This window comes from Netta rufina, assembly GCF_964035555.1.
Source record: "Netta rufina genome assembly, chromosome: 2".
Lineage (NCBI taxonomy): Eukaryota > Metazoa > Chordata > Aves > Anseriformes > Anatidae > Netta > Netta rufina.
The window spans coordinates 41,340,291-41,366,464 of record NC_140124.1 but is presented as its reverse complement, the minus strand read 5'-3'; the positions used below and the strand labels follow the sequence as shown (position 1 = coordinate 41,366,464).

Sequence of the window (26,174 nt, the reverse complement as noted above, 5' to 3'; positions counted from 1 at the left end):
ACCTTTTGCCCTCTAAAATGTAAAAGAATACACTCATACCAGAAATAATGGATAATCTAATAAGAGATACTACTCTGGATTTTTTTTTTTTGAAAATGTTATGGCTGTCCTTTCAAACTTCTTTTTGCAAAGTAGCATTTTGTACATTTTTTAATCCACACTGCTACAATCTGTATTCCAATGTTAGTTAGACTGAATCTATAGGGACCCAGAGATAAATGTCCTTTATCACCATAATAAAATGATAAGAGAAACACATTCTTGTGAATTTGTTCCCTTCAAAAACTTTATCTATGAAAATAGAAAACCATCATGTTTCTGGAGACAGTAGAGCTTTAAAATATCCATTTTATATTCAAGGCTGAGCTTAACCTCATGAGCTTTTTATTTTCCTAAGCATTTATCCATAAAATCATATAAAAATATCTTGTCTAACACACCACAGAATATTCTCAGCCTATATATTCAATTTTACTTTGTTTAGCCTTTTAAAAAATATGTTACATCCAAAAAAAAATGAAGCCACTTTCAGTTATGAGCCAATATACAGATTAGAAAGACTAATTTTATTTAACTTTTTTTTTTTTTCTTTTTCTTCCCATTACGATTGGTGCTCTGGTTTGAACAGTATGACTGAGTTTGCTCTTGCCATCCTGCTGCCCTCCCCAGTGCTCAAGACATCTGTTTTAAGCTCTTGGATGGCAGTAAATGGGTGTAAGATTAAAAATAGCCCCTTTTTCCTACTACACCTAGAACGCCTTCTCTTTGGTGTTCTCTAATGTTGGTCTTTCATGTTGGTTTCTCCCCAGCACTGCCAAAACACCATCCAGGATCCTACCTGAGTTTCCATTCCCTTCTCCTGAAGTCAGGGCATTTTCTCATCACGATGAGCAGCCCACAAATGGGCCACCATTCACCAGCTCTTCACCTTGTGCCCTGGGGACAGAAGAGCCCTTTGGGGACTCTGCTCTCAAACTTCTCACAGCCCACTTCATTATTGCTCTCAACTTCCACCTCATGAGCACTGATCAAACTCAATATGCTGTGGCACCCGACAGGTTTCTGCTCAATAAATTACTCTGTTTTACATGGTTCAAAGTTAAGCTTTTATTTGGTTTTTAAATTAAAAAAATAAATTTCATTATTAAATAGTGGAATGGGTCTAAACTAAGGTTTACATATTAATTCACTTGCTTTAGGATACCAGAGAAATAATTAAAGTATACCACCCAGACAAAACTCTGTTAGAAAGCTCAACAGTGGCGTAATTCAGTTAAACAGGAAAAAAAAAAAAAAAAAAAAAGTCTTAATGTTTACAATGAATGTTAGAAGTAAACCTCTGGTTTTAGTGTCATCCAAATCTAGTTTCCATCGTAAAGGCAGTCATTGTATTCAGAATACTATACCACAGTGCTAATGTCATCGGCTTCATCTGGTTTCTTTTGCCTGCTTGGCAGGGATTTCAAGTACTCAAGGTGCCTCCTTGCATCTTCCTGATTTTGCCGGACATAATAAACCACGTACGAGATCACCATGGTGAACCAGCCAAACATGGTGACCAGCATGGCGTAATCGGTAGTCTTTTTGGGAAGGTTGCAGAGGTCAGCATCGTTGGCAGCATTGAGGAAAGGTCTCCCGGCATGTTCATCCAGCACGGAGGTCTTGCAGATGACGTTGTTGGCTGTCTCGTGGTTGGAGGCCATGCTCCTCAACACCTGCTGCAGCGTGCAGTCACAGTGCCAGGGGTTGTTAGCAATTCTGGCTCTGGCCTTTAAGTTGTTGAAAGCATTTTTGTGCACGCTTTGAATCCGGTTGTCAGACAAATCCAGAGTCTGCAAGGTTTCTGCCACCCCCTTAAAGGCATGTTCATCTATAAATTCAATCCCATTTTTTGATAAATTGAGGACTCTCAGTTGGTGCAAGTCCTTAAAAATCTCATTGGGGATAGACGTTATCTGATTGGAGTCCAAATAAAGTAAGACCGTTTCTGGAGGAAGATCTCTGGGTATTTCCTTGAGGTTTGCATTGCTACAGCTGACGTTTAAACCTCCAGAGTGAGAACAGAGGCAGCCTTTCGGGCACATACTGGCAGAATGAAAGCACAGTATCATGAGGACAAAACTTTGTAAGAGCAGACACATGGAGAGGGAACGAGTTAGCCACAGGTCTACCAAATGCATGCTGGGGTGTCAGCATAATCACACAACCATTTCTCATTCAGCCAACAGTGGCGGGAAAAGGATCGGCAAAGCTGAAGTGTGGCTTCATTTTCTTCGGTGGGATTAGCAAAAAATGACTAACGTGTGGACTTCCTCATCGTCAATACTCTTCTTAAAAGCACACCTGCAAAGAGGAAGAAAAGTTCCTTATACCATAAACTCCAATCCAAATTTGGTTTAAAAAAATAGAAATGAATGAAGGCAAAGTGAAAGGCAATACCAAATAAATGATCTATTATCCTATCCGTGCAGCAGAGTATTTATTCAGGTATCTCCTATTAGCATTAATCTGAGTTTAGTACATAAATCTCCAGGACACTTTTAAGAGGATAGACTACACTCATTACAAATTACACAGGTTCATGCTTTAATACTTATTAGAGGAGGCACTGGCTTGTTTTTAAAAGCAGACTTTTCTAAAATACCCATAAAAATAAATTACATTTTCCCTTGCTAAAGTAGAAGGTGCATTAGCAAGAGTTAGGAGTTAGATCTCCAGCAAGTGACTGGTAAGTGAGGAATTTGTGATGGTTAATGTGAATTTATCTTAAAAATAGTTTATGTTATTTTAAGTTCAAATCATAGTTAAAGTGTTTACTTTCTAAGGTACTTTAAAACAACAAAAAATTACACAAAACACATAATGTTAGGAGACACCACAAATATCCATCGTCTCCTTGTTTTCTGCCCCTATTTCCTTCTTGCTTTTGAATGCTTATTTCCTGTACCTCACAGTAGTTTCTGAGCTACCCACGGAAATAATTTCTACTACCATTTTTCTTGAAAATTTTCTTTACATTTAAGACAGAGAAAAAGAAATAAATATAGTTGCCAAAAACTCAATCCCCCAAACCAAGCAAACTTCACATAAAACTATATGCAAGCCAAACAAAAAAATTTTTTCATGGCATGTAATTTGCTAATAGAATATATGAAAAATAGTGTGTCTTCTTCTCCACTTGCAATTTGGCTTAAAAATAGTAAATATCCAGAAGCTTTTCCATTTTCTTCTTTAATTGGAACACAAATACAAAAGTCTAAAATGCTGACCTATAAGGTTTCAAAGACAATCTCATTTATTTTTTCCCTTATTATGGTAAACTATGAATTTCTAACCTCAGCAGGTCCATTTGTTTTCATGTGCATGCCCTTTGTCTCTGTAGCAGCTTGGATATTTGCAGCCTTCATGTTATATTTACATATAAATGATTTTTTTTTTCATACACACAGCGTAGTTTACTGAACAATAAAATCCCTGCAGGGAGGATGTGTGTAATTGTACAGGAAGAAGAAGAAATTGTATTGCAATTATATTTGCCTGCAGAATTCACATACTAACTGTTTTTTTTGGCACATCAGAGTAACATGGATTAAACATGTCATGGAATCTTTCAAACACATAATGCACACTTTTTTTAGCCCTTTTGCTGATGTTTAGTATGTCAGCAACCCCACAGGAAAAAACATCTTGAGAGTATGTACATTATGTGTGATTAGCCCAATGCTATGTCTTGGGAATGACAGAAGTACACCTCCCACTGCCATTTCCTGTATCACCACCACTTTTCAACATATTAATTGATCAAAAGAGAGATTGCCCAAGAACCTAAACAGAAAGTTTATGCTTTGGCTCCGTGACATGGAGATCTTGTTCCATCAAGTTTCATTCTTTTCTTAAAAAGAAAGGAAGTTGTTAGCCATTTCTCTTGTGAAGTTAACCCTGGAAAAGCAAAACCATTATCAAGGGAAGTAAGCAGAGCATGAAGAGCTCCCTGTGAGGAACGGGAGGTGAGGCAGAATCTCCAAAACCAACAGAAAGCCCTGCACGACACATGTGAAACAGGGTTTACAGAAAAGAAGCCCACTGCACTGAGTGCATTCATGCTATCTCTCCCTATGGCTCTTGGGTCACTGCAGTGTCCGGTCTTCTGATCAGACAGAAATCAATTACAGTAGGAGACAAGCTACAGAAGTTGTTTTTTCCCAGCCTGCTCAAAAGTGCTAAGTACTTGCTAAAATGTGCAGCCCATTCAGAGGCCAAGCTGGAGGCGGCAGCTGCTCCCTCTGGCAGCTCCAGGCTGGCAATCTGCTCCTCCCTCCCACAGCCCTGGGTGCTGCAGCAAGAAGGTCTGTCCCCACAAAAAAACAGCCACCTATTTTCTTTTCCCTTCACGTTTACATGCCTTGCTACTGTGCTGCATGGGAAGAGTAGAAGAGCGGTTCAGCTCTCCATCAGAGAAGTAGTAGGCATCATCTCATCACCTACTACTTGTACACAGCAGCTTTCCACCAGTGATACTGGGGTAAAAGAGCAAAGAGCTGCAGTAGTCTCAGATGCGTAATTTTGCAGAGGCAGAAAAATCCCACTGTTTTCACCAGATTGTGAGAATTAAACATCATATTTGCTTCCTTACAGGCTAAAAAAAAAAAAAAAAAAAAAAAAAAAACTACTTACTTAAAATTACCCAAAAGATAAAGAGTGTTTTAGCCTATAACCTTCTCCACATCTATACCAGCACCTTCAACAGCATAAGATAGCATCAGAACTGTCTTTAGGAACTACTGAGACCTTTGATAATTATCAGTCCCTGGATAGCAATGCCAGACATCAGAAATGTGACACTAAACATCCATGGCAATGCTACCAGACTCAGCTTTTCTGCTCAACAATGTTCATTAAGAACATAAGAGTATGGGAAAAAGTCCATGTGCCAACCTGAAATTACACCATGGGTCCTGGTGAGACCTCCATAGCATAGTTATGCCACCAAATAAGGCATAAGGTGTTGAAGAGGCCCCAAGCACCAAAGACAATGTGGAATGTCTTCACCCCAGTGAAGACAAGTGAAGCTCTTTTTCTTTAATGTATTAATGTCTTTAGAGTGGAAGGAGTAGGATCATTACAGACTGAGCAGGCAAATGTTTAATGAAGCAATGCATCTTCATAAGAGAATACTCAGTAAATGGGTAAAGAGGGAGAAAAACTCCCACTGTTTTAAGTTGTTAAAAAGAGCAAATATGAGTTTAAACCTGTAATTAACAATCCAGCCAACAAAAACTTAGCTGAGCAAGAATAAAGCTCAGCAAATTCTCAGTAAATTAACTGGAAGCATTCCAACGGGACTCAGTATCAGTCGAGGGAAACAGAGCTTTGTTTACTTCCACAATCAGAGTATCTGATCCAAGGGATATCTGTGGTTTGGGTTCCACCAACAAACCAAAGCATAGTACTTCCTTGACAGGCATCCTACCAACTTCAACAAGACAAAAGGGAACTAGGATCTGACCTTTTGTAATGCCAAAAGGAAGATTTTTGGCTTCTTGAGTATCTATTGAATTTTCTCTGCCTGGAACACACTAAATAAAATAGAAGGTAATGGAGGTTGGAACAAGGACAAGAGAGAAAAACAGACAGAAAAACTGAAGATTACAGAAAAAAGAAGTGGAAGACAGAATTAAAATAAACATGTGAATTAACTGGAAATGCGCAAATAAAGAAAAAAAACCAACAACATGGAAAAATAAATTAAAAAGTAAATGAAGGCACAGGGAAAAGACAGCAATGCTACAAACACAGATAACAGCAAGGCTTAAAAAGGCATTTTGTGTACATTGTTAAAATACAAGTACACACAGAAAACCTAACATATAAGGCAAATATTGCAAGGCTATAAAACTACAGAGTGAAGAGGACAAGAAATAATTTTTTAGTCTTGCAGTTTTAACTGGTTTCTAGCTTTCCTCTTCTCATGCTCCCTCAAGACCACTCACTCAGTACAAACATCCAACAGTGTGAGAAAATGTACACAGCCTGAAATCCTCAAGGAAGGCACATTTGCTCTTAATATACAGTGAGAGTTGTATCAAGTTCCAGGTGTGAGGTACTTGCAGCGGTTTCCCTTTCCAGCAAGCAAGGTGTGTAGATTGTATCTTGGCACATGAGTGCTTAGCATCTGCGATACTACTGGTTCAGGTATTTAATTAATAACTCCTCCCCACACAAATTCAGTGAGGTAAAGAAGCATTAATGCCTCCTACTACCCATCTGGAAAAAAAGGGCCTGCAGATTTAGCCAAGTCACACAGAAAGGCCATAACAATTTCAATATTAATTAACTTTCAATATTAATTTATCCTATTGTGCCTTCAGAGCATGATAAAGGAAATGCTATAAAGATCACAGAGGACAGCATAAAAGTGACACTGAAAAACTGAGAATTTTTTTTTAGGACAGTACTAAGACAACAAAAGGCGTATAAAAAAAAAAATAAGATCAATCACATTTCGCTAGAGATGCCTGACCTAACAAAAGAGAAGACGAAAGACAAGGGAAAATATTTTTTTTTCTATTTTAGAGTGGACACTTTCGGAGTCTATGTGACAGCTTTACCCAAGTCTTTAGCCAAGTGCTCACACACACGCGAGAAGTTTGTCACTGGCACTCCACACAGCCTCTGCCCCCATGAAAAGTCAGAGAGAAGCAGCTGCCAGTCCCCTGCACTTTAAAGCCAGCCACTGCCAAGTACTCCAAAGGAGAGACCAAAATCAACCTTAAGAGCTATCCTACAGTATTTCAAACACACACACACAGAGCCTCCCCAGCTGTCAGGATCAGCTTGCATCTCCACCAAGATGAAGCTCATCGGAGCCCCTTATTAATGACACTGTTCCTGGAAATTTCCATCTTCCAAATGGGAGAGAGGAACACACTCCCTGCTTGTTCATCAGGTTCCTTCTCCGTACGTTGTGTATCTAGATTCTAGTAGGGTGCTCCAAAGATTATTTCCAAGCAGTACAAAAAACTACCTGTGACAGCCAAATATCTTTGTTCAAGTCATTCCAATATCACAGCACTTGTACTTGGAATTTCAGTGGGATTCTCAGCAGTTTCAGCTGAATTCCCAATTTGGGAAAAGGCTGTTTCTTTGGGATGTGTTGTCATGGGGCCTCAAGAAAAAAGACAGAAGGTGCTATGGCATCAAGCTGCAGTGTAAGCACAGTCTCCTTCTAAGCACAGGAGACAAAAGGAGGCATGCTTCTTCCTACCATAGCCCTGTCCCTACCCACTGTGCAGTGTCCCTCTCTTTCCCCTCTTCCTTCTCCAGGCCCTGATAGGCTCATCACAGTTATCTGACAGAAAACTGAAAGGGTCAGTTAGCTGCACCTGTCCCCTTGGAGCCCAAACCCAATAACAAGAAAATGCAGCACTGCCAATGGGGAAAATACAGTCCCAGTGGTACAAGAAGTTTTTCTCCCTTGGGTGGGTCTGGAGATTGCTCAAAGCTGCAAAGACTTGGCAGGACTACAAAGGCATGATATAAAATGAGTTACAAAAACCAGAAGCATGCAAAATGTCCAGCATAAGAAGAGGGACTGCTGTCCTATCCCAAAAACATGCGTGATACTAGGATCAACTGCTGTAGCATTGGACCCCTGGGGCAAAGGACAAGGCAAGCTTGTGGAGTCAAGCCTGGACGCACAGTATGAAACGGAGTGCATAACTGTCAGCCCCCTACAGATTTTTATGTGGTTTCTAGAGTCAGAAAGTCTGGCTACAAAGGATTTTCATTGCTGATCTCTTACGCCAAGAGGTAGTTCCATCTCAGGCTTGACCATCTGTGCAGATTCCATAAGCTAAATTATGTCGTCTTTGGCATTTCAGCAACTACACCATCCTTGCGGTGTGCAAAGAGAGCTGGATGTCACACATGTCTCACTGTGAAGGAAATTCGGAGATAGCAGCTCCATTTTCTCTATCAATAATGTGCTAGAATAATCTCTCTTCTTGTCATCAAAGCTGGATCCCCTGATGAAAAAGATTGCAATTCTCATTCCAGCAATGTCAGTGGGGTCACAGCTAACCAGAGATGCTCAGCATCTGGGCCCACAGTTTGTATTTGTTATTACTGAAGGTGCCAAGATTAGAGAGGAATTGCTTGTTATTGGAGCCTATATGCTCAAACCAGCAAGCAAGAATGGCAAGAGGAAAAAGACAGAAGCCAACAGACCAGCCACAGGGGATGGCCTGTTGGCTGCGTAATGATCACTCAATCTGTTTGTTCTGTCACTTTTCGACCTTCAGAAATGACAGCGTGGAAGAATTACACACTAGCCAATTTCTGAAAAACCTGTGGATTGTAGGGTCCGGGTCCACAAGTCTGTTCTACAGACCTCATCTGCAGTCCTCATTTGAGAATAGACCCCACATTGCACCGCAGAGCTCCACATTCCTTGGGATCACAGAATCCACCACAATCATCCCCAGCTTTTCTGCTAATAACAAAGGTACCCCTGTGAGCAGCTGTGTGCCCTCTATGCTGCAGATGGGCTACACATGTTATGGTGCCTCCCACCCTCCTCGCATATGACCCATACAGCCCCCACAAGAAACTAAACTGCTGATACTTGTATGTACAGCTCTAATGTCTTCAGAAGAAACTCTCAGCTTCAGTGAGTCCTAGAAGCCTTCAGCAGATCCCGACAAAAAAGGCACAACTTTCAAAGCCCACTCCAACTCCCGACAAACTTCTGTAACAACCTTCTTATGTGTTAACAGTGGAAGTCTCACACAGAATTAGAAAAGCCCAGGAAATAAAGACTCCTGTAGGGCTAATTTCTTAGATATCTGTTGCAGCAAACTTGCAATTTGAATAAATATTAAAATTTTATAACTAACAACCCATTAAAAGGGAACACTGTAGCACGATTATTGCTCTATCTGACTTCTAGTCAATTACAGAGAAGTTTTATAGCTTTGAAACATCAGACATTTTTTGTCTTGAAGACATCGACTGTCTTGGTATATGGAAAAGACATGCTCATTGATAAATCTAGTCTCCAATTTCTCTGTTAAAATGGGCCTTAGCTTTGCCATATTGAATACTTTTATTTTAAATCAGGTTTATCAAAATATCCACTGACAAAGAAAATACTCCTCTTTTTAATGAATCCTTTTCCTTGAGTTCATTTTCCTGTAATGCCAGTCAGTTTGTTACTGCATACACACAAGCCAACCTTACTCTCCACATCCAAACATAACTGTATTTTGTCTTTGCACTCCTTTGCCACTAATATAGTCACATAATGCCATACATTAACTTATATTTAAAAATATTATCCTGCAATGATTCTATTAACAAGATTGCCGCAAATTCACAGGTGAGTCCCCCATCCAAACACTCCAGTTTGCTGAAGAACCAAGGACAGGACAATTTTACTTGAACCAAAGTGATTTGCCACCACTACTCCCCACCAGCTGCAGATGACATATTTACAAAGAATCCAAACAGGAAGAATTATTTCCATGCATCCTATTAATCTTTAGCTATGGGTTAGTACACACCTTCTGATAAGCTACACACTGGCTTGTCCTGCACACCTGCATGCTGTCTTTGTGAGCAGCTGAACCTCTGGAGGCTATGATGGTCTGTGCACACTGGAGGATAAAACCAACATGAAATCCTGTCTGCCTGCCTGCTCCAAGAGCTGGAAAGTGAGGATAACTGCAAGCTGGAGCTGAGCAGGAGCAGCAGGACCCAAAAGAGAACACAGCAGTTGTTTCTGATTTCTGTGCTGCCTGCTCACTACAGAATGACAAGCTTCATGGGTACCAAATGAATTCCTCCAGACAAACAACACAACTATAAAAAAATAAAAATACAGCCTGTGTATTGTCGGAGGGGAAGGCATCCTGGCACGCTGCAGCCAAGGGCAATCTCACTAGCTGTGCACACACTCCAAGCTGGACAACTCAGCCCTCTCTCTGGCTCCAGGATACTGCCAGGGAATTCAATTTAGCATCCGAAACAAGAATCTGGCGTCGAGTCTCTGGAGCCAGGGTGCTGGCAATCTCTGTCTTTCAGGCGTTTTTCCCTGGCACTCCTTAAATGCAGTGCGGCTGCCTGGCTGCTTCTCACCACAGCTACCTTGAAGGTAGGCAGTCACGATGCTATAAAGCAGCAAACCAGGGAGATGCCAAGAGCTGCCTGCTAGGTGCCAGGTGACTTAAATTCCCAAAAGAAAGTCTCCAGCAATGGAAGACTTTCAGGATCTCAGAGCATGGCACAATGAAATCCTAAAGCAGTAACAGAAATAAATGAATAGAAGCCAACAGCAAATGAGGTGAGAAAAAAGGGGGTGCAAAAGATCACTGATTCAGTGAATAATTGAAATGTCATGATTAATCACTGTGAGCCTGAACTTCAATTACATAATGGATTCATTATCTAATGAAATACCAAATGTACTCAAACTATAATATTCTCCCTCAAGACAGCACTCGGAATGAACATCAATATTTTGTTCCCCAAAACCTTCCAGTATAGACATCTTTCTAACAGCTGCTCATCATAAAACATTTCTAGTGGCAGAAGCATACTGTATAGGTACAGGTTTATAGATCTTACCCTCTCTTAACAGAGTGATAGAACAGTTAAGGAGAGCCAAATGAACATTTTAAGCTATAATTACTTTCTGATTGTGAGATCACCAAATGTATCACTCTTTATTACAGAGTAACAGCTTACTTAATTATACTGTGTGGGCAAATGAATCAGCACTTTAAGATTGATGGGGTGGGTTCATGGTAAAAAATGTATTTGACTTCTCTCCTTTTTCATCTCATCAGAAATTATTTTATAATTCGCTGCTGATAAATAATTGTGTGAAGCTTAGCAGATTAAGAAGAGATCAATGACAAGAAAAATATTAGCCATTATCTCCTATCTTTCCTAAGATGCTTTGCTCTTGGAAGTCTTCTGCGACAACATATTCCTTGGAAGGAAATCTGATACTCTTGATGGAAATTAAAGGAACAGATGTCAGGGATGGGCTTAGTTCTTTCTTTCAAGCCCTAACAAAGAATGGATATGGTTTTACTCTTCCAATGTCACCATCCCTTGATTTTTCAATAATCTTTAATGCTGCCTACTTTTCTCAGTTATTGCCTGCATCCTCTTCAGATGATTTAGGCTACGAAGGGTTCTCATGCTTTCTCTGAGCAATACACCCTGCTGGGAAATATAAACAACATTCTGTATGCCTATCTATGCCACTTGAAAAAGGAACCAAAACATTACATATACTTATAGTGCATAAGTAGCATCAATATGAAATAACTGAAAAATTAGAACTATAAGAAACCAGCTGAGTATCATCAACTGTTAAACATCATTGTATTTTCAATAATTTGGCTTGATGGTCTACAAAAGAATGAACAAAGGCTCAAGATAAGCCGGTCACTCCTCAGCAAACATATCTGTGAAATGGACTTTTTTTTTTACTACTATATAAGTACATGAAGAACCATATAACAGACACTTAAGGGAAATGCTCCACCACAGACAAATGACTGCTTGAAGTATTCTCCAAAGCCATATAATTTGTTTCTAGATTAATTATTAGTGTGCATTAGACTCAAAACCATTTTTAGAGTTTAGGATCACGTTCCATCAATTCTCAGTCACATTTTCTGTAACATCAACTGTTCTGTTCTAGCAAGAAAACCCTTTCCAGCAGCAGTCAAGCCAATCCTCCAGATGATTTACACTAGAAAAAAAAAATGTTCTTAAGGGTTAAAATAATCTGAAATAGGAATACTTTATCTTTTCCAAATAAAAAGACACAGAATAAAGTCTGTTATACAGCCTGGTTATGAACTGAATGCACAGATGCCTTTCATGATTAGGCACTGCAGTAGATTTTCAACAAACCTGGTAGAATCCAATGTGAAATGTTTTTAACATAAAAGGTCAATTTCACTATATTTGCTGACCTATTTTTCTCCCATATTATAAAAGAACATGATCCAAGTTTATAAGAAAAGTGACTGGTTTGAGCCATATCCTGACTCTACCCAGTAGCTCATGATGGATGCTCCTTCAACTCAATTCTGCAGTATCATATCAGAGAAAACGTCTTCTTGATCTCAAGATAATTACACTGATCACCTCAATGATTACCAGCATAATCAGTGACAAGTCTTGCAATTTAATCTTGATAACTGCATCTGGTGACTGCAGATGGTGTCCTTGTCCAAATGAAGATCTTTTTTTTCTTTGTTTTGCACATTGCAAATCTAACCCCCAGTAATAATAATGCATTCTCAGAAACTAACAGGCCTTCAAGTTACCCCCTTTAAAAGATAAGCAAGGTTCAGATCATCTAGAGACTTTTATTCCACTTTTAAGGGCACTTATTTGGTTTTGCATACTGCTATTTCCAGGCTCATTTGAGGTTCATCCAAATGTTCCTGCAACTTACTAGACAGTGGGAAGAGAGAAGTTGTAATTAGGCTGGGGAAACTGTGCTGCTAATAAAGTCAGCAAGGCAGAAATAAGCATGCAAACCTGAAGGGACCATTCAGCAAGGAACATGCTAGCGGCTTTGTAAAGTTGACAACAGTTGCACGAAGCAGCCAGCAAGACAGCTGCTGGTTGCAGATACCCAGGCACTAGGGAGCCCTAGAAGAAATAAGATGTGTTACAGATTCCGAAGTAAGACAGGCAAGGGAGGAGGAGAATGAAGCAAAACGTGACTAAAAGCTGCTTCTTCCAGATGACCTATTGCCACAGAGTAGGTCCCCAGTAACTGTTACAGGTCACTGCAGATAAGACCATCTCTAGGGTTAGACACCTCAAAGGGAAATAGAGATGTGAGTAGAGACAGTGCCACAGACGTAGTTTAGCATCCACTTTCACACGCTTTTGTTGTTAATTGGGATCTGCTTTACCTAGTTGTGTTAAAATACAGGAAACCAAGGCTGCTTCTTTCCATGCACAACTGCCCAGTGGGAAAAAAATAAAAATAAAATGAATAAATAAATAAATAAATAACTGAGCAATAATCTATGGCACAAGGAATTGGTAAGGAAAGAAGCCAGGACAGTAGAAGCTACTATTAAAATGAAACAATCTGATTAAAATCCACAAGATGAGACCACAAAGAAAAGCAACATACTTCCACAGTAATTACTCTGTATGAAAAAATATCTGAAAGAGGGGGGAGGAAACCACAAACTAAATTAGCAGTAGGGGACAGTGCTTTAGAAGAGTAGCGTAGCAGTTATTAATTCAGCTCCTTGTGCTTTGAAGTAAACTGGGTGTACAACAGTATAACAACAGGACCTCTAAGATGCAAATCAAAGCAGAGTAAAATATATTAAAAAAAAAAGCTTGACATTTTTATATAAAGAAAAATTATAGAGTTTGAAATTCCCAATTGCAAATTCTTAAGCTAAAGTGAAGGTTAAATACCACAATAACAAAATGTTTTATAATAAAAATTAAAATAGATAAGTATCAACTAATTTCAGAAAATGGTGAGAGCAAGTATGGAATAATTATGAGATCAACACACAATTAACCAACTTTGAGAAGACATTCAAATAACCTTCTGGAACCAACTGACGTACTGACTTAACTGCAAGCCACTTGGGCTTGCTGAAGTAACTGTTTGATCAGTGATGCTGGTTTTGCTGGGTCAATGGTTGTTCAACCTGCACACTATCAGCTTGTATAGCTGAGATCAAAGTGCCCATCTGCAACAATGCACACATATATACTTCACTTTTCTACACCAAAGATGTCAAGCAAACTATCATAAACCTCTACCATATCAAACCACCCACCAACAAAAATGCATCCCCAGTTTTAATATTTTAATCCATGAACAGCTTCAAATAACTATAATTTCTTCTTCGTCAGCTTGCCAGAGAAGCATATCTTTTTTCTCTCAATATATGCAATAGTACCAGGCTAATAATAGATTTGAGTTCTATATTTAGATATCATTACAGCTCTACAAGCTGAACATGAAACAGCCTGGAAGAGTTAGGCATGGGGCTTTTGTATTTCTGTGAAAGCAAGGCTAGCAGCTTCCCATCAGGACCCAACGCTAGCTTTTAGCTCAGCTGGCTGCTATCGGCATTAAAGCCCAAGGAAAAGGCCAGCTCAAGCACAGCCTCCGCAGCTCCATTTCATCTGAGGATCTCCCGGGCAGCAGAATCTAGCAGTGGAAAGCTTCGATGCCATCTTGTGCTGGCAGCATTTCCCTAATTAAGAGTTTAAGGCCAGATGGAGCCATTAGATCATCTAATCTGACCCCCTGCCTATCATATGACGTGTCATTTTACCAGTAAAGCTCATATTGAGCCCAACAATTTAGGTCAGGCTAGAGCATGTCAGAGCTGAGGAGACTGCTGTGTGCACAAGGCAGTACCTTTTGTACGAGCTGTACTTGTACCCCCCTACACCAGGAGGTACCGGAATGCCTTCAACAGAGCCTGAATGCACCCAGGAAACTCACTTCCCTCAGCATACACTGTAACAGTTAAACACACTTTTCCAGGAAGAAGCTAATCTAGCTGAGATGCCTGCTCCACCAGGACCTAGACAGCAAGCAAGAATTACAGAGGTTTTCAAAAGAAAGGCTATACTGAAAGATTCTGTTATGCTGCTCATCAGAAATAGTTGAATGTTACCACTGGTCTCCAAATGAGAGCTAGAAACTCTCTTTTTAAAAAAAAAAACATCCTGGTGAGTTACATCAGGCCCTCAGCTACCATTAAAGGTCTTTGCAAATTACAAGTGTTCCACCTAAGCAGCAATCAGGATGTTTTCCTTCCAAAATGACTGCTGTGGAGCATCCCCAAGGCTTCCCAGGAAGTCAGGTAAAATCCTTTTATTTTTTAAAACCATGCACTGTTTTTCCAAAGTCGTAACAAACTCACAGTATAAATTTCTCTTCTGAGGACATATGATCATAGAAAGTTGATATTACAACTTGATGTGGGAGGCTGAAATCCTCTAAGGGTTCTCTGACCCTTACTCAGCAAAATATTTAGCCTGGTTGCAACTTAGCAGCTTGGTGAGAGGCGAGCCTTCAGTGTTCAGGGGGCTGAAATAAAAGTTGTTTATCAACAATCGCTAAATAATAGGAACAGCTCTAAAGAAAAAAATGGATTGGCATTTCTCAGTGGAAATAAACACCAGTCTTTATCAGACATGAAATCTAGCTGTGCTACAAAACAAAAACAAGACACAGCTGCTTGATACTGAGTGAGAAGAGATTTTCCAGCCAGTCAGTTATTCTTCCCAAGGAGAAAAGAAAAGAAAGGAAGAGCCAGAAGAAAGAATTGCAATGGCTCCTTCCCAGATGAGAAAAAAAGCACTAAGGTCACTTCTTTTCTAAGGGAGAAGAGGTCTTTATTAGCAGTACTAGAGCACAACAGGAAGAGACCAAAGCTCAGTTCAATAAAGCCCTCATTTTAAAGACAAGAGTACATCAGCTTTCAGTGCGTCCCCATGGAGGTTGTACAGCCAAGTTGACTTTGGCGGAGCTAGCTGATACGAAAAGCAAGAGTTGGGAAGAAAAAAGTCTTGATTAGCTGGGCAATGGTCCAATGAGCAAGACACTGGAGGCTGCAAGTTCACAGCCAAAGAAGCTCAGGTAGAAATAATTTATAACAAATTAAGTTAGGTCATGGTAATGAAATTTAAAGACAAGCAGGACACGATTTATTTTACTAAGGCTTGTTGAAAAGTGAAAACCAAGCAGAGCCAACAGGAGGGCTAATTTAGCTCTGGTTACAGTTGGTACTGGCACTGTGATAAACTCAACTTGACATATTTAGAATGGGAAAAGAATTCAAGAATAGGCTTTACAAAACAAAACAAAACAAAACAAAACAAAACAAAACAAAAAAACACAGTCCATCTCCAGCAAGCCAGTTCGAGTTCAAAACCATGCCACAACACAAACATGGCAGGACTACCTCATTGGGGGGATTGGTTACCAACACCTGCACTGCCAAGCCAGCTCGGAGCAGGAGGAAGGATGGAAAACCCAAATGGGAGAAGGCTTCATAAGAGCTGCAGTCCCCTCACAGGTCACCAGACAGCTTTGTCTGCGAGGTGGCTCAGTGCCTCATCGCTGAGGGCCTTGCAAGGCCCCTCAACAGGTTACCTGGCAGCAGCCCAGGCTTGGCTCCGGTGCCATCACGTCCTCAGCTGTCCTCCTGCCACCCATCTGCCTCTCCCTCCTCACGCTGTGAAACATGGCAGGAGAGGGGAAAACAGCAGCCACTTTGTAATGGATGAATGCAGCAGTTTGCAAGAGGGAGAGATGAAAAAGTGTTAATATTAAGGTAATAGAGCTTGTGGCCATTTTTCAGTCTGAAATGCGTAACACCATAAAACAATGCTTAAAGGCACTGACTTCTGTTCCAAACCACCTGCATGGTAAGGCACCCTGCTATTAGCACAGAAGTTGTTTATTACCAGTCTCATTTCAGTTTGATTCCAGGAGAGTCATAAAACTGATTTTTTTCACTCAGTACAAGAGCCCAGGTGGCCCCAGGTTTTCTTTGGCATGCCAAGTCTTGCCGTGTCACCTGTGATCCCTCCCTGGTTGCTAACCCATTCATTTCTAACAAGACATATAAAAATCACGTCCGAGCAAATGAATCCGTCCCCAGCACTTGGCACATGTATACCGTTCTTCTTTTCTGGTTCCTGAAACTGCAGCAACTCTTGGTGAGGTGTGTTTAGCATAATTATAAGAGTGGCTTTGTCTGCCAGCATGCATCCCGTGTATCCACACGCTCCCCAGAAACATTCTGGCTGGTGGGAGGTGAAACCAGATCACTAGATCCTCTCCCAAATCAATTTCCTCAAAAAAAAAAAAAAAGCAAAAAAAAAAAAAAAAAAAAAAAAAGCATAAGCAATGTAATAGCAGAGCAGATAAATAAACAGGCATTTTTTTAAAATTGAGATTTTTGCTATTTTCACAAATAAAAGCATACAAATTCAAAGCTACTCACAAGCTTTTCGATTTCCTCTGTCAGAAACAAGTGTTAGGATTTAGGGGCTCTTTATAAAGATGGCCGAGCAACAAAGTCCTTATCTCACTGACAAGACTACCAATTCAAGGACATAAAGACGGGGGATAGAAGAGCGGTGGTATGTACAGGAGTGTTCAAGGCAGTCAGTCAGAATTGCCTGTGGAATTGCAGGGAGAGCAAAGAAAGAGAACAAGAAACTGCTGTCATGCTTGTGCTCTCTCCGTGAAGAGAGGAAGCCCCATATGGGAGTTTCACAGGGGTCGTCTGAGAGGCCACTGCAGCTCAAGAGCCTGCAAGTGACCTTCTTACAATCTGGAGCCCAGTGAAATTACCAAGCATTAACATGTACTACAAACTACACCGTCTTTCTGGGAGCTATGAAATAACCCATGAATCATCCCACCATCAGCAGCATCAGCTTCTCATTGACTGATATGGCAGAGAGATGGACTGATATGGCCAAGGATGGCGGCATAGTCTTACCTCATATTTACGTGTTTTCATCAACAGAGGGGTAAACTGCCCCTCTCCTTTTCCTCTTTTTAAGAGTCAATGAACTGCAAAGGCACCTTTACCTCTTTTACGCATTCAGCCACACATCTGAATACAAGTCCACAGTTCAGGACACCCAGACAACTCCTCATGGGCTATGCAACCACGTTATCAAATCACAGTCTACATACTATAAGTATGTAGTATGTCTACATACTATGAGGTATGGTAAAACAAATGGTAAAACAAAACATACCACCTCCTGCACTCTTGCTCCTTCTCTTCTCCCTTTCAGTCAGCCAAAGGGACCCCCCAGTTCCAACAGAATGATTCACACACAATAAAACAGACTTTCACAATGCAGTAGTGCCATGCACAGTCAGGTTCTGGTCCAGGAAAAGTTTGTCTGCAGCCCACATTAATGCTTATGGAAAACCTCAGATTTTACATCTCTTGAGCTTCACAGAGAAGCCTGTCCTTGCAACCCTTTATTTCAAACCTTGCAATCTTTGTCAGGATGAGGAACAGCCCATTATTAAACCTCCGTTAACACAGCGATGTCAACCAATTTTCAAGCAGACCTGTGATAGATGAGCTGAATTTCAAAGCAGCCAGTGTCCACCAGGCAATAGCCATGTGTTACTGCACCCCCAGGGCTCTCACGGTGCTCTGAAGTATCTCCCTTGAGCACAGAAGGGAATCACTTGCAGCCACAGCATTAATAGTCACCCTGTATTGTCACCATCATGGACACACACCCTCATCAACAAGACTCCTGCAGACCTCAGCCCCATGTCTGTGCTGTGCTGTTCAATCAGTTTCTCTCTATCAGCTGCCTTGCTGCTTCCAAAACAAACACCCTCTGCCGAATGTACAGTCACTAGAGAAAGGAAAAAAAACAACCACACACACAAAAACCAAAACCAAAAACAAAAAACAGTTGTTATTCTTGAGAAGAACAGGCACAAGGATGTGTCCCTTCAGCATGAATGCATACAGTCCCAGCCTTAACTGGAACTTTGCTCAGTAATGAATTCTTTGGGGTTAAAGCAACTTCTTCCCACTATTATCATAAAGAGCACCTGCTAAAAGGAAAGCTAGGGCAAGTAACACACACATACTGAATAAAAAGAAATAAATTGAGGTAGTTTCTTGACTTTCACGACCACCACAGAGGATGCGGAATGTGTGCTATCAGCTGTGCTATGGCAAGCTAGGAGCCTGCGTTCTGGCAAGCACATGGGCATGAGTCTCAACAAATCCTGCAGGCAATTATGATGACTCACTTCACTAGCTATCCTTCCCATTGGGATATACAACTTCTCCTTCCACAAAAAAAAAAAAAAAATAAATGTCCTCGTGCAAACAACCCTTCTAAAATTCTTCAAAGTTGCAACAGTGAAATGCACTTCTGCAGATACAAACATCTCACGTGAAATAGGGAGAACTGGGCAAGTCAACAACCAGCCCCGAAGGTGTTTTACAACTTCATCTACGATATTAACTCACCAGACTGTTACTTCATACTACAAAGTTACTGCTATGGTTGCACAAACAACTTCATTAAGAATGAGTGATTAGTTCTCCATCAATGGCTTTAACAGCTGTCTTAATAGTGCAATCATTTATTTATAACAAAAGAAATACTAACCTTCTCTTAGAATGAATGTTAGTCGTAGATGAGAGGAAAAAAAAAAATAAAACCTGCTGATAATTATTTTATTTAAAGTTATTAAAATACTCCCCAAGCAAAATTTTACATTCCACATTTAATTATAATTATTTAATTATTAAATGTGGAATTAATTATTAAATGTGCACATGTCTCAAAATTAGTGGATGAAGAGAAAAAAAAAATAATTTCACATCCTTCCCTTTACAATGACACTTTCAGTTGTCATTTCATGTTTCTGCTGCAGTTTTCATAATGCTTGTATCAAGGTTGCTATTGACATTTTAATTTGTTTTTCAGTGTTATTGGAACACACGTTTTCTGAAAAAATTGAATTTTATGTAAGTCATATTTTTATTGATGTAACTTTAAATTTTTTTTAAATTAACCCCCCTGATAAAACAACTTATGTAAAATGTTATAAAAATGAAAATTTCAATCAAAATGCAAAATTTAAACAACATCCATTTGCCTCTCCCACTAAAAAGATTAATTTTTTTTTCAGAAGTTTTTTGATCTGTAACTTTCTGTCAGCTGTCTTCAAAACAAAGAGAACGTGCTTCTTGATTGCAGTGGTGGTCACAAAGCGTTATGTACACGGGAACAAAGTGGCCCTGTTGACTGCTGCTTGGCTGGACTCAGACTCAGGATCTTAGCACTGATCAGAAGCTGAAGCTTGAATGGTTATGGAGAGGAGGGGATAGGATATCTGAAGGATGCGATGCCTAATACAGGTTACATTGTGAGTGAGCTACCATGAATCAAACACACACTGCAACCCTGACTCCGCAAGGTGGATTAACAACAGAAGATATGCTGAGGAATGTACTGCCAATGTTTGCTTCACACTGCCAGAAGAAAGCAGCCCAGAAGACAGCACACCTTCTCCTGGGATTAATTACTGCTACATCCGTGTTCTCCAACCAGTTTTGAGGCAGTGCCACATTTCCCACTCAGAGCCATTCCCAGTATATGCAGGAAGGGGAGCGAACCTAGCAGACCTTCGTGTGATGGCAGGCTGAGGCTGAGTCTTCATTGCTGTTCAACCCTCTGAGAGCTGTTTAAGGAACCCTGAGAAGCAGAAGGGATTTTTAAAAGTTATTATTGACCCAAAGTTCATGGAGTCCCATTGGAAGAGTAGATGAACACTGCCAAAGATGTGTAGCTCTGACTCCACTCAGTAGGGATATCCAGATTCCCTTTGGAGGACAGGGCTTATTAACCTACACTTCCCACTGGTGGCACACGCTCAGCAGGAAAGGGATGATCTGTGCTGTACACCCCTGCAAGCAGTGGGATTGCCAAGCTACTGCTGGGCTCGGAGCTTGTCAGAAGCTGGGAGCCCAAAACCTGCATCTGCGCCCTGAGAGGCAGCAGCTCCAGGTCCTGCTGAGCTCAGGAGCTGTCAAGGTCCTGCTGAGCTGGAAACAGCATCTTCGCTTTTTTATTTCTTCTTTTTTTTTTTTTTTTTTTTCTTTTTTTTTTTTTTTTTTCCCTGCTTGACAACTGCACAGAAGCACTTGTAGATTGGGACTGTTACAGCCATGCTAGCTTAAACAGCCTTGCTCAGGCACAGACAACAGCTCTCAACTGCTACGTGAACGTGACTGCAGACTAATCCAGCTTGCTGTTCTGACACATTAAAACTAGCTCTGAAATCCCTGTGCTGCCTCTAGACACACCTCTGTGCTGCCAGCACACAGCCAGGCCAAACAGAGGAGAGGGGAGAAGCACAAACAAAACAAAAAATCATGGAGAGACTTCAGTAGTTTAGCTTTAAATATAGGTCTACCAACGAACTGTGTATCTATTTAATACATACATTCTGCAAAGAACTGATTTGCATTTAAAGCATGTTACGTGTATAGCATGTTACGTGTATAGCATGATATAACATGATAGCTAGAAGGATGGACTCCTACCAGAAAACAAACAAACAAAACAACAAACTAAAGCAGTCTAAAGAAGCGTTGCAGAGAAGGATCTGGGGGGTCCTGGTAGTTTCCCAGTTGAACAAAAGCCAGCAACATGTCCTTGTGGCAAAGACAGCCAGTGATCTTACCACTGTGTGTGAATATCTGATCGGCAGGAGTAATGAGAACAGAGCCAGACTCTTCTCAGTGGTGTCCAGCAAAAAGGTAAGAGGCAACAGGCAGAAACAGAAATACAGGGAATTCCACCTCCTGAACATAAGAACTTTTTTTTTTTTTTTTTTTTTTTAAACTGTGAGAGGTCAAACTTGGAACAGGTTTTACAGAGATGATACAGAGTCTCCATCCTTGGAGATATTCAAAATCCTGCTGGTCCTGAGCAACCTGCTCCAGATGACACTGCTTTGAGCAGGTAGGTTGAGCTAAGCTATCTCCAGATTAGCCTTCCAGTCCAAGCTACTCCGTGATTACTTCCACTTACATCTGTAAAAACTAAAATTAGAGGAAAAACGTTTGAAAGCAGCACAACTTAAGACAGAGATAATTTGAGGCTGTGCAGAACAGCATTTAAGTCCTAGTGAGGCATGATTTTATTTCCTGTTTATGTTATACATAGTTGTACGATCTGTGTTGTCTCTACAGATGAGATGCACTTCTCATGGCACTTTACTTGCAACTGGGAGTTATGAATGCATACCCTGAAAGCAGAATTTGGATGTAGAAGTCTGGTATCACTTAGACAAAACATTTACAAAACATCTCACCATTGAGCACAGTTTTCATTATGAATCGTGTGAGTAAAGAAAGTCCAATTACAGATGTCCTATTTTTGAAATATTAATTGTAAGGTGCATAGTGGAAAACATTAATTAAAATTGTGCTGGTTTCCACAACAACAGTGCTTCTTGAGAAATGGTTATACTAGCAAACAAATGTTGAAGCTACAGAATTATTGCTCAGTGGCATGATACCGTAAAGTAAATTAGTGGTCTTCTTTTTAACTCATACCGGCATCTAAAAGCAAAGGACCAAATCTGTAAATATTTATTCATTTATGTCACTGAATGGTAATCAACAAATTGAGTAAGAATTGACAACGTGGTAATGGCCCCCAATAAATATGCATACAGAAAAAGCTTATCTGGAAATTCTTGAGAGGAGATTTTCGAAGTGACAGCAAGTCACACATGGCCAAACTTTTGGTAAACAAATTCTTAAGAACCTAATGAAGCAACTAACTGATTTCAATGCATCAAACACTAATTTGCGTGACTACTTTCACACAATCTGTTTTCAGAACACTGCTGAAGGAAGGGAGGCAGGAAGAAAGTTTAAGCCTTTTTAAAAAGCTTTTTGGCACCAAAAGGATGCTTAAGCTCACCAAAAAGGAAGCAAAGATTTTCATTCCATTTTCTGCACCCGAATTACAGAAAAAAAAATCCAAAACAGTGTAGCTAGAAGGCTTAAAACAAACAAACAGATGAGTAAATAAAAAGAAACAAAAATCAATAAAACAAAGCAAAACAAACAATGCTGAACTTTGTTCCTACTTGAGTATCATGTAAACTGTCCCAGTGGTTTCAGGGGGAGCTGAACTAAGCCATGGTAGAACAAGCTTTCTAAAATTCCACCTTTTGTTATTAATTTTAAAAAGCCAGCCAAATGGATTGTAACAGGAAATACATTTTTCCATCTTTCACTTATAATCCTGTCTTGGAAAATTTGAGGCCAACTCATGTCCCTCTACAGAAATAGATACAATATGTGCCAAGGGAAAAGAAGAACTCTGCAGGAACAAGCCACCAAGGTTTTCCCTGAAGGCTCCTGTTTTGTTTTGTAGCCTTAAAAGGCAAAAAAAGGCTTTTTATCCTGCTGGTCAGCTTGCCAAAGCTTGCCAAACTGAGAGCCCCCAGGTCAGACATGTTATCTTGTGACCAGGTTCACTGAGGGATCCTCTGTGGCTTTCTCTTGCTATCTCCCAGCAGAGCCAGCAGAATTATTGTCATCTACTGGTACCAGTTAAATTTTCTACCAGGATATTTGCTTAAACTAGCAATCCCAGCGGCTCTCAGGAGGCCAGACTGAAGGGAAGTTCAGGTGCTCCTAGTTGCTGGAAAAGCAAGAGTTATCACTTCTGCTCTGTACTTCTACAGGTCCAGATGATCTGCAAGTGAGAAGAGGAGCCCTACTGCTGAACAGCTTTTTTTTTTTTTTACCAAGCAAGGAATAGCCTCAAGCATGCAGATAACCTCTGCACATGGGCAAAGGAGCTACATCATTGTATCACATAGTTAAAGCCTTGGAAAAAAAAAAAAAAAAAAAAAAAAAAAAAAAAGCACAGGAGAACCATTAAGTTTTTATTTCTGTTTTTGTTTTGTTTGCTTGTTGTTTTTTTGTTTTGTTTTGTTTTGAGATGGGGAGGGAGAAGGAGTTCTCTCTGATCATACAATCATAAGGCTATGTTTTCAAAGTTGTTGCTTGCGAATTTTGCCCTGGGGGTTCACAATTTTCTCTTACTATTTCCTTCACCCATCTCCAAAAAAAAAAAAAAAGTTCATTCTTTTCTGGTTAGACTCATTAATTTGACAAACTAAATTAAATCCACTTGAAAAGCTACTTCCTAGAAAAGTTTTCTCTATTTATTTCACTTTTTGTATCTTCATTTCATGTGACAGATGAAAAAAAAATGCATACAGAAAAAAATAATGTAGAAAAGAACAACAGACAGAATATTGCTAGACAGATACAAAAACAGAGGGAGTATATGCAGGCATGTATGTAGGCTAAGGAAAAAATACAGCTGAAGTATCTATGAAACCAAACAAATAATGAGTACTCTGATCTTGTAATTTAATCTCATCTGAAATGATTTTTTAAAGCAGCATTCTTAATTCATAGGTCCATTTATAAGAAATGCAGATTTCCAGATAACTCATAAAAATACAGTGCATTCATGCATGACCACAAAAAGCAAGCAAGATTCAATACTACGGTAAAGTGAGGAAATGAACTGTAAAAACATTTTCCCTTACAGCACCAAATGGGTCACATTCATTTAAGTAAATATTTTGCTGTCTTCAAAGAAGTGCAATCCACGCTTTTTCAAATCCATGCTCTAGGCGTTGCTTGCAAGCTACCCTTCTTTTTTTGGTCTTTATACAAAATTACACACACAAAAAATGTGTTCACATAACACTATCAATGAAATGCTCTTTGCTTTCTACAAATTGTTTGTAAACAACATGTTCTGTCTCTCAAGAAGGTATAGAATACAATCAGCCAACACCTTTGTCCATGTCCAATTCAATCTTGGTAGAAACAAATTTCACTAACTTTAGTCAGCAAGCTGTAATGGCATGGGGTAAAACTATGATATGCACCAAAACTTACAGACTTCTTAACCACTAGCAAGATGCAACAGAATATGCTCTCAGGAAAGCACCAATTTCTCGAAAAGCATTTGGATGGCTTCCTTTTTTAAACGGAGACTTGATGTGTCATGTTCAATCCATACACACCATTTTCTCCCTTTTTTTCCCTAAACTCCAAACATTTTTCCTACACTTACTTCTCCTGAGATTCAGTAGTGACAGTTTCTTCCTTACACTCCTACATATATTTTGCACAAGCTGTTAAACAGAATTAGCCCATGCTTCTCTTTCATATCAGCCTTCATTGGCCAAAAATTTTTCTGTAGAATTTTATCCAACATATTTCACTGTTGCAAAAGCTCAACAGCAGCCAGACTGTTAAATAAAATGGATAAGGAAAGTAACTGTAAGTGACAGTCCAACATACAATCGGACAGAAGGCTGTCTTTCCTGTGCTCTGACAGACACTAGTAAACTATCCTTAGAAAATTCCCAGTTTTGAATCTCACCTCCCAACTTCTAATTTCTGCAAACACAGCTTGGCAGCCAGGCTGAAGAAAGATTTCGTATACTATGGTCATGCAGGCATTCCAAATGGCCCCAAGAAGTGTTAACTAGATGAAGACTGGTCCCATGTGGCTAGCAGGAAAGTGGTATGAACACAGCATTTGGAAGATGGGTTGAGAGTGCTCAGTGTTAACTCTTTATGTTGTTTTCAAGGGCTCCATAAAGGCACCACTTATAAGCAAATAACAACAAAAATAATGCCTGGTATCACTTGGTTGTTATAGTCTGCACAATACAATAATCTGGGTTAGTTCTAAAGGAGATAATCATCAAGAGCACTGGCTGAGACATTTGCCTAAACGCAAAAAAAAATAAAAAAATAATAAAAAAAAATTCCTTATTTACCCTGAGCATGAAGATACTCTTCAAATTCCATGACAGCTCCTCACTGCAAATTCCCCCTTACTGTTCAAAGCCAGCAGATAAAAATTTGAAAATCAAATTGCCTAGATAAAATAAAGCTTGTAATCTTCATAGACCTAGCAAAGCAAAAACATTAATATAAGCAAGTACCCTCCTCCCCCAAAAAAGAATCACAAAAAGGCAAAATTATATCCTGATAATTCATTCAGCTGCAGTCCATTATGATATTTTTAACTAGTGAATAGGAACAACCAGTTTTTAAGGCGACAATCTGAACCCTAAGTGCTATTTTTTAAAATTAAATAAAAATATCAGCAGAGATACCGAGAAGAAAAAAAGTGACATTGCAAAACTGACAGATTCTGGGAGATAAAACAATTCATGCCCTTCCTTCACTATGTGTTAGGACCACATGGCAAGGGGAGAAAATTAACATGTGGGACATCTGAAACCCATATCACAGAACAGAAGAAACTGGTGTATAATAAAGAAACAATCCATTATGTAAGTGCTGATTTATGATTAAATCTGGAGGCACATTACTCCTTACTGAAGAGTTCTCTGGTACAGGATCCATGGGGAAAATGGTTTAATTCCCAGTAAAGATGTAGTAAGAGGAGCCTCTCTGGGATATATTTAATGCTGTCCTCCATACTGAGGGTGTAATTCCAGGAATAAAGAGTTAGTCACCAAATCTCCCTCCACCACACATCTATTCATC

At 39.8% G+C, this 26,174-nt stretch overlaps 1 protein-coding gene across 5 annotated transcripts in view; it reads right to left on the bottom strand.

The window, feature by feature from the left end:
* Positions 1-797: 797 nt before the first annotated feature.
* The window catches only part of LRRC3B (leucine rich repeat containing 3B), a 45,995-nt gene continuing 20,618 nt past the window's right edge, over positions 798-26,174 (bottom strand). For all 5 annotated transcript variants that reach the window (XM_084282705.1, XM_084282703.1, XM_084282704.1 and 2 more), the window contains one exon: positions 798-2,343. In XM_084282705.1, the coding sequence (XP_084138831.1) occupies positions 1,401-2,180 (780 nt within the window). In that variant the 5' untranslated portion in view covers positions 2,181-2,343 and the 3' untranslated portion in view covers positions 798-1,400. The remainder of the gene's footprint in view (positions 2,344-26,174) is intronic.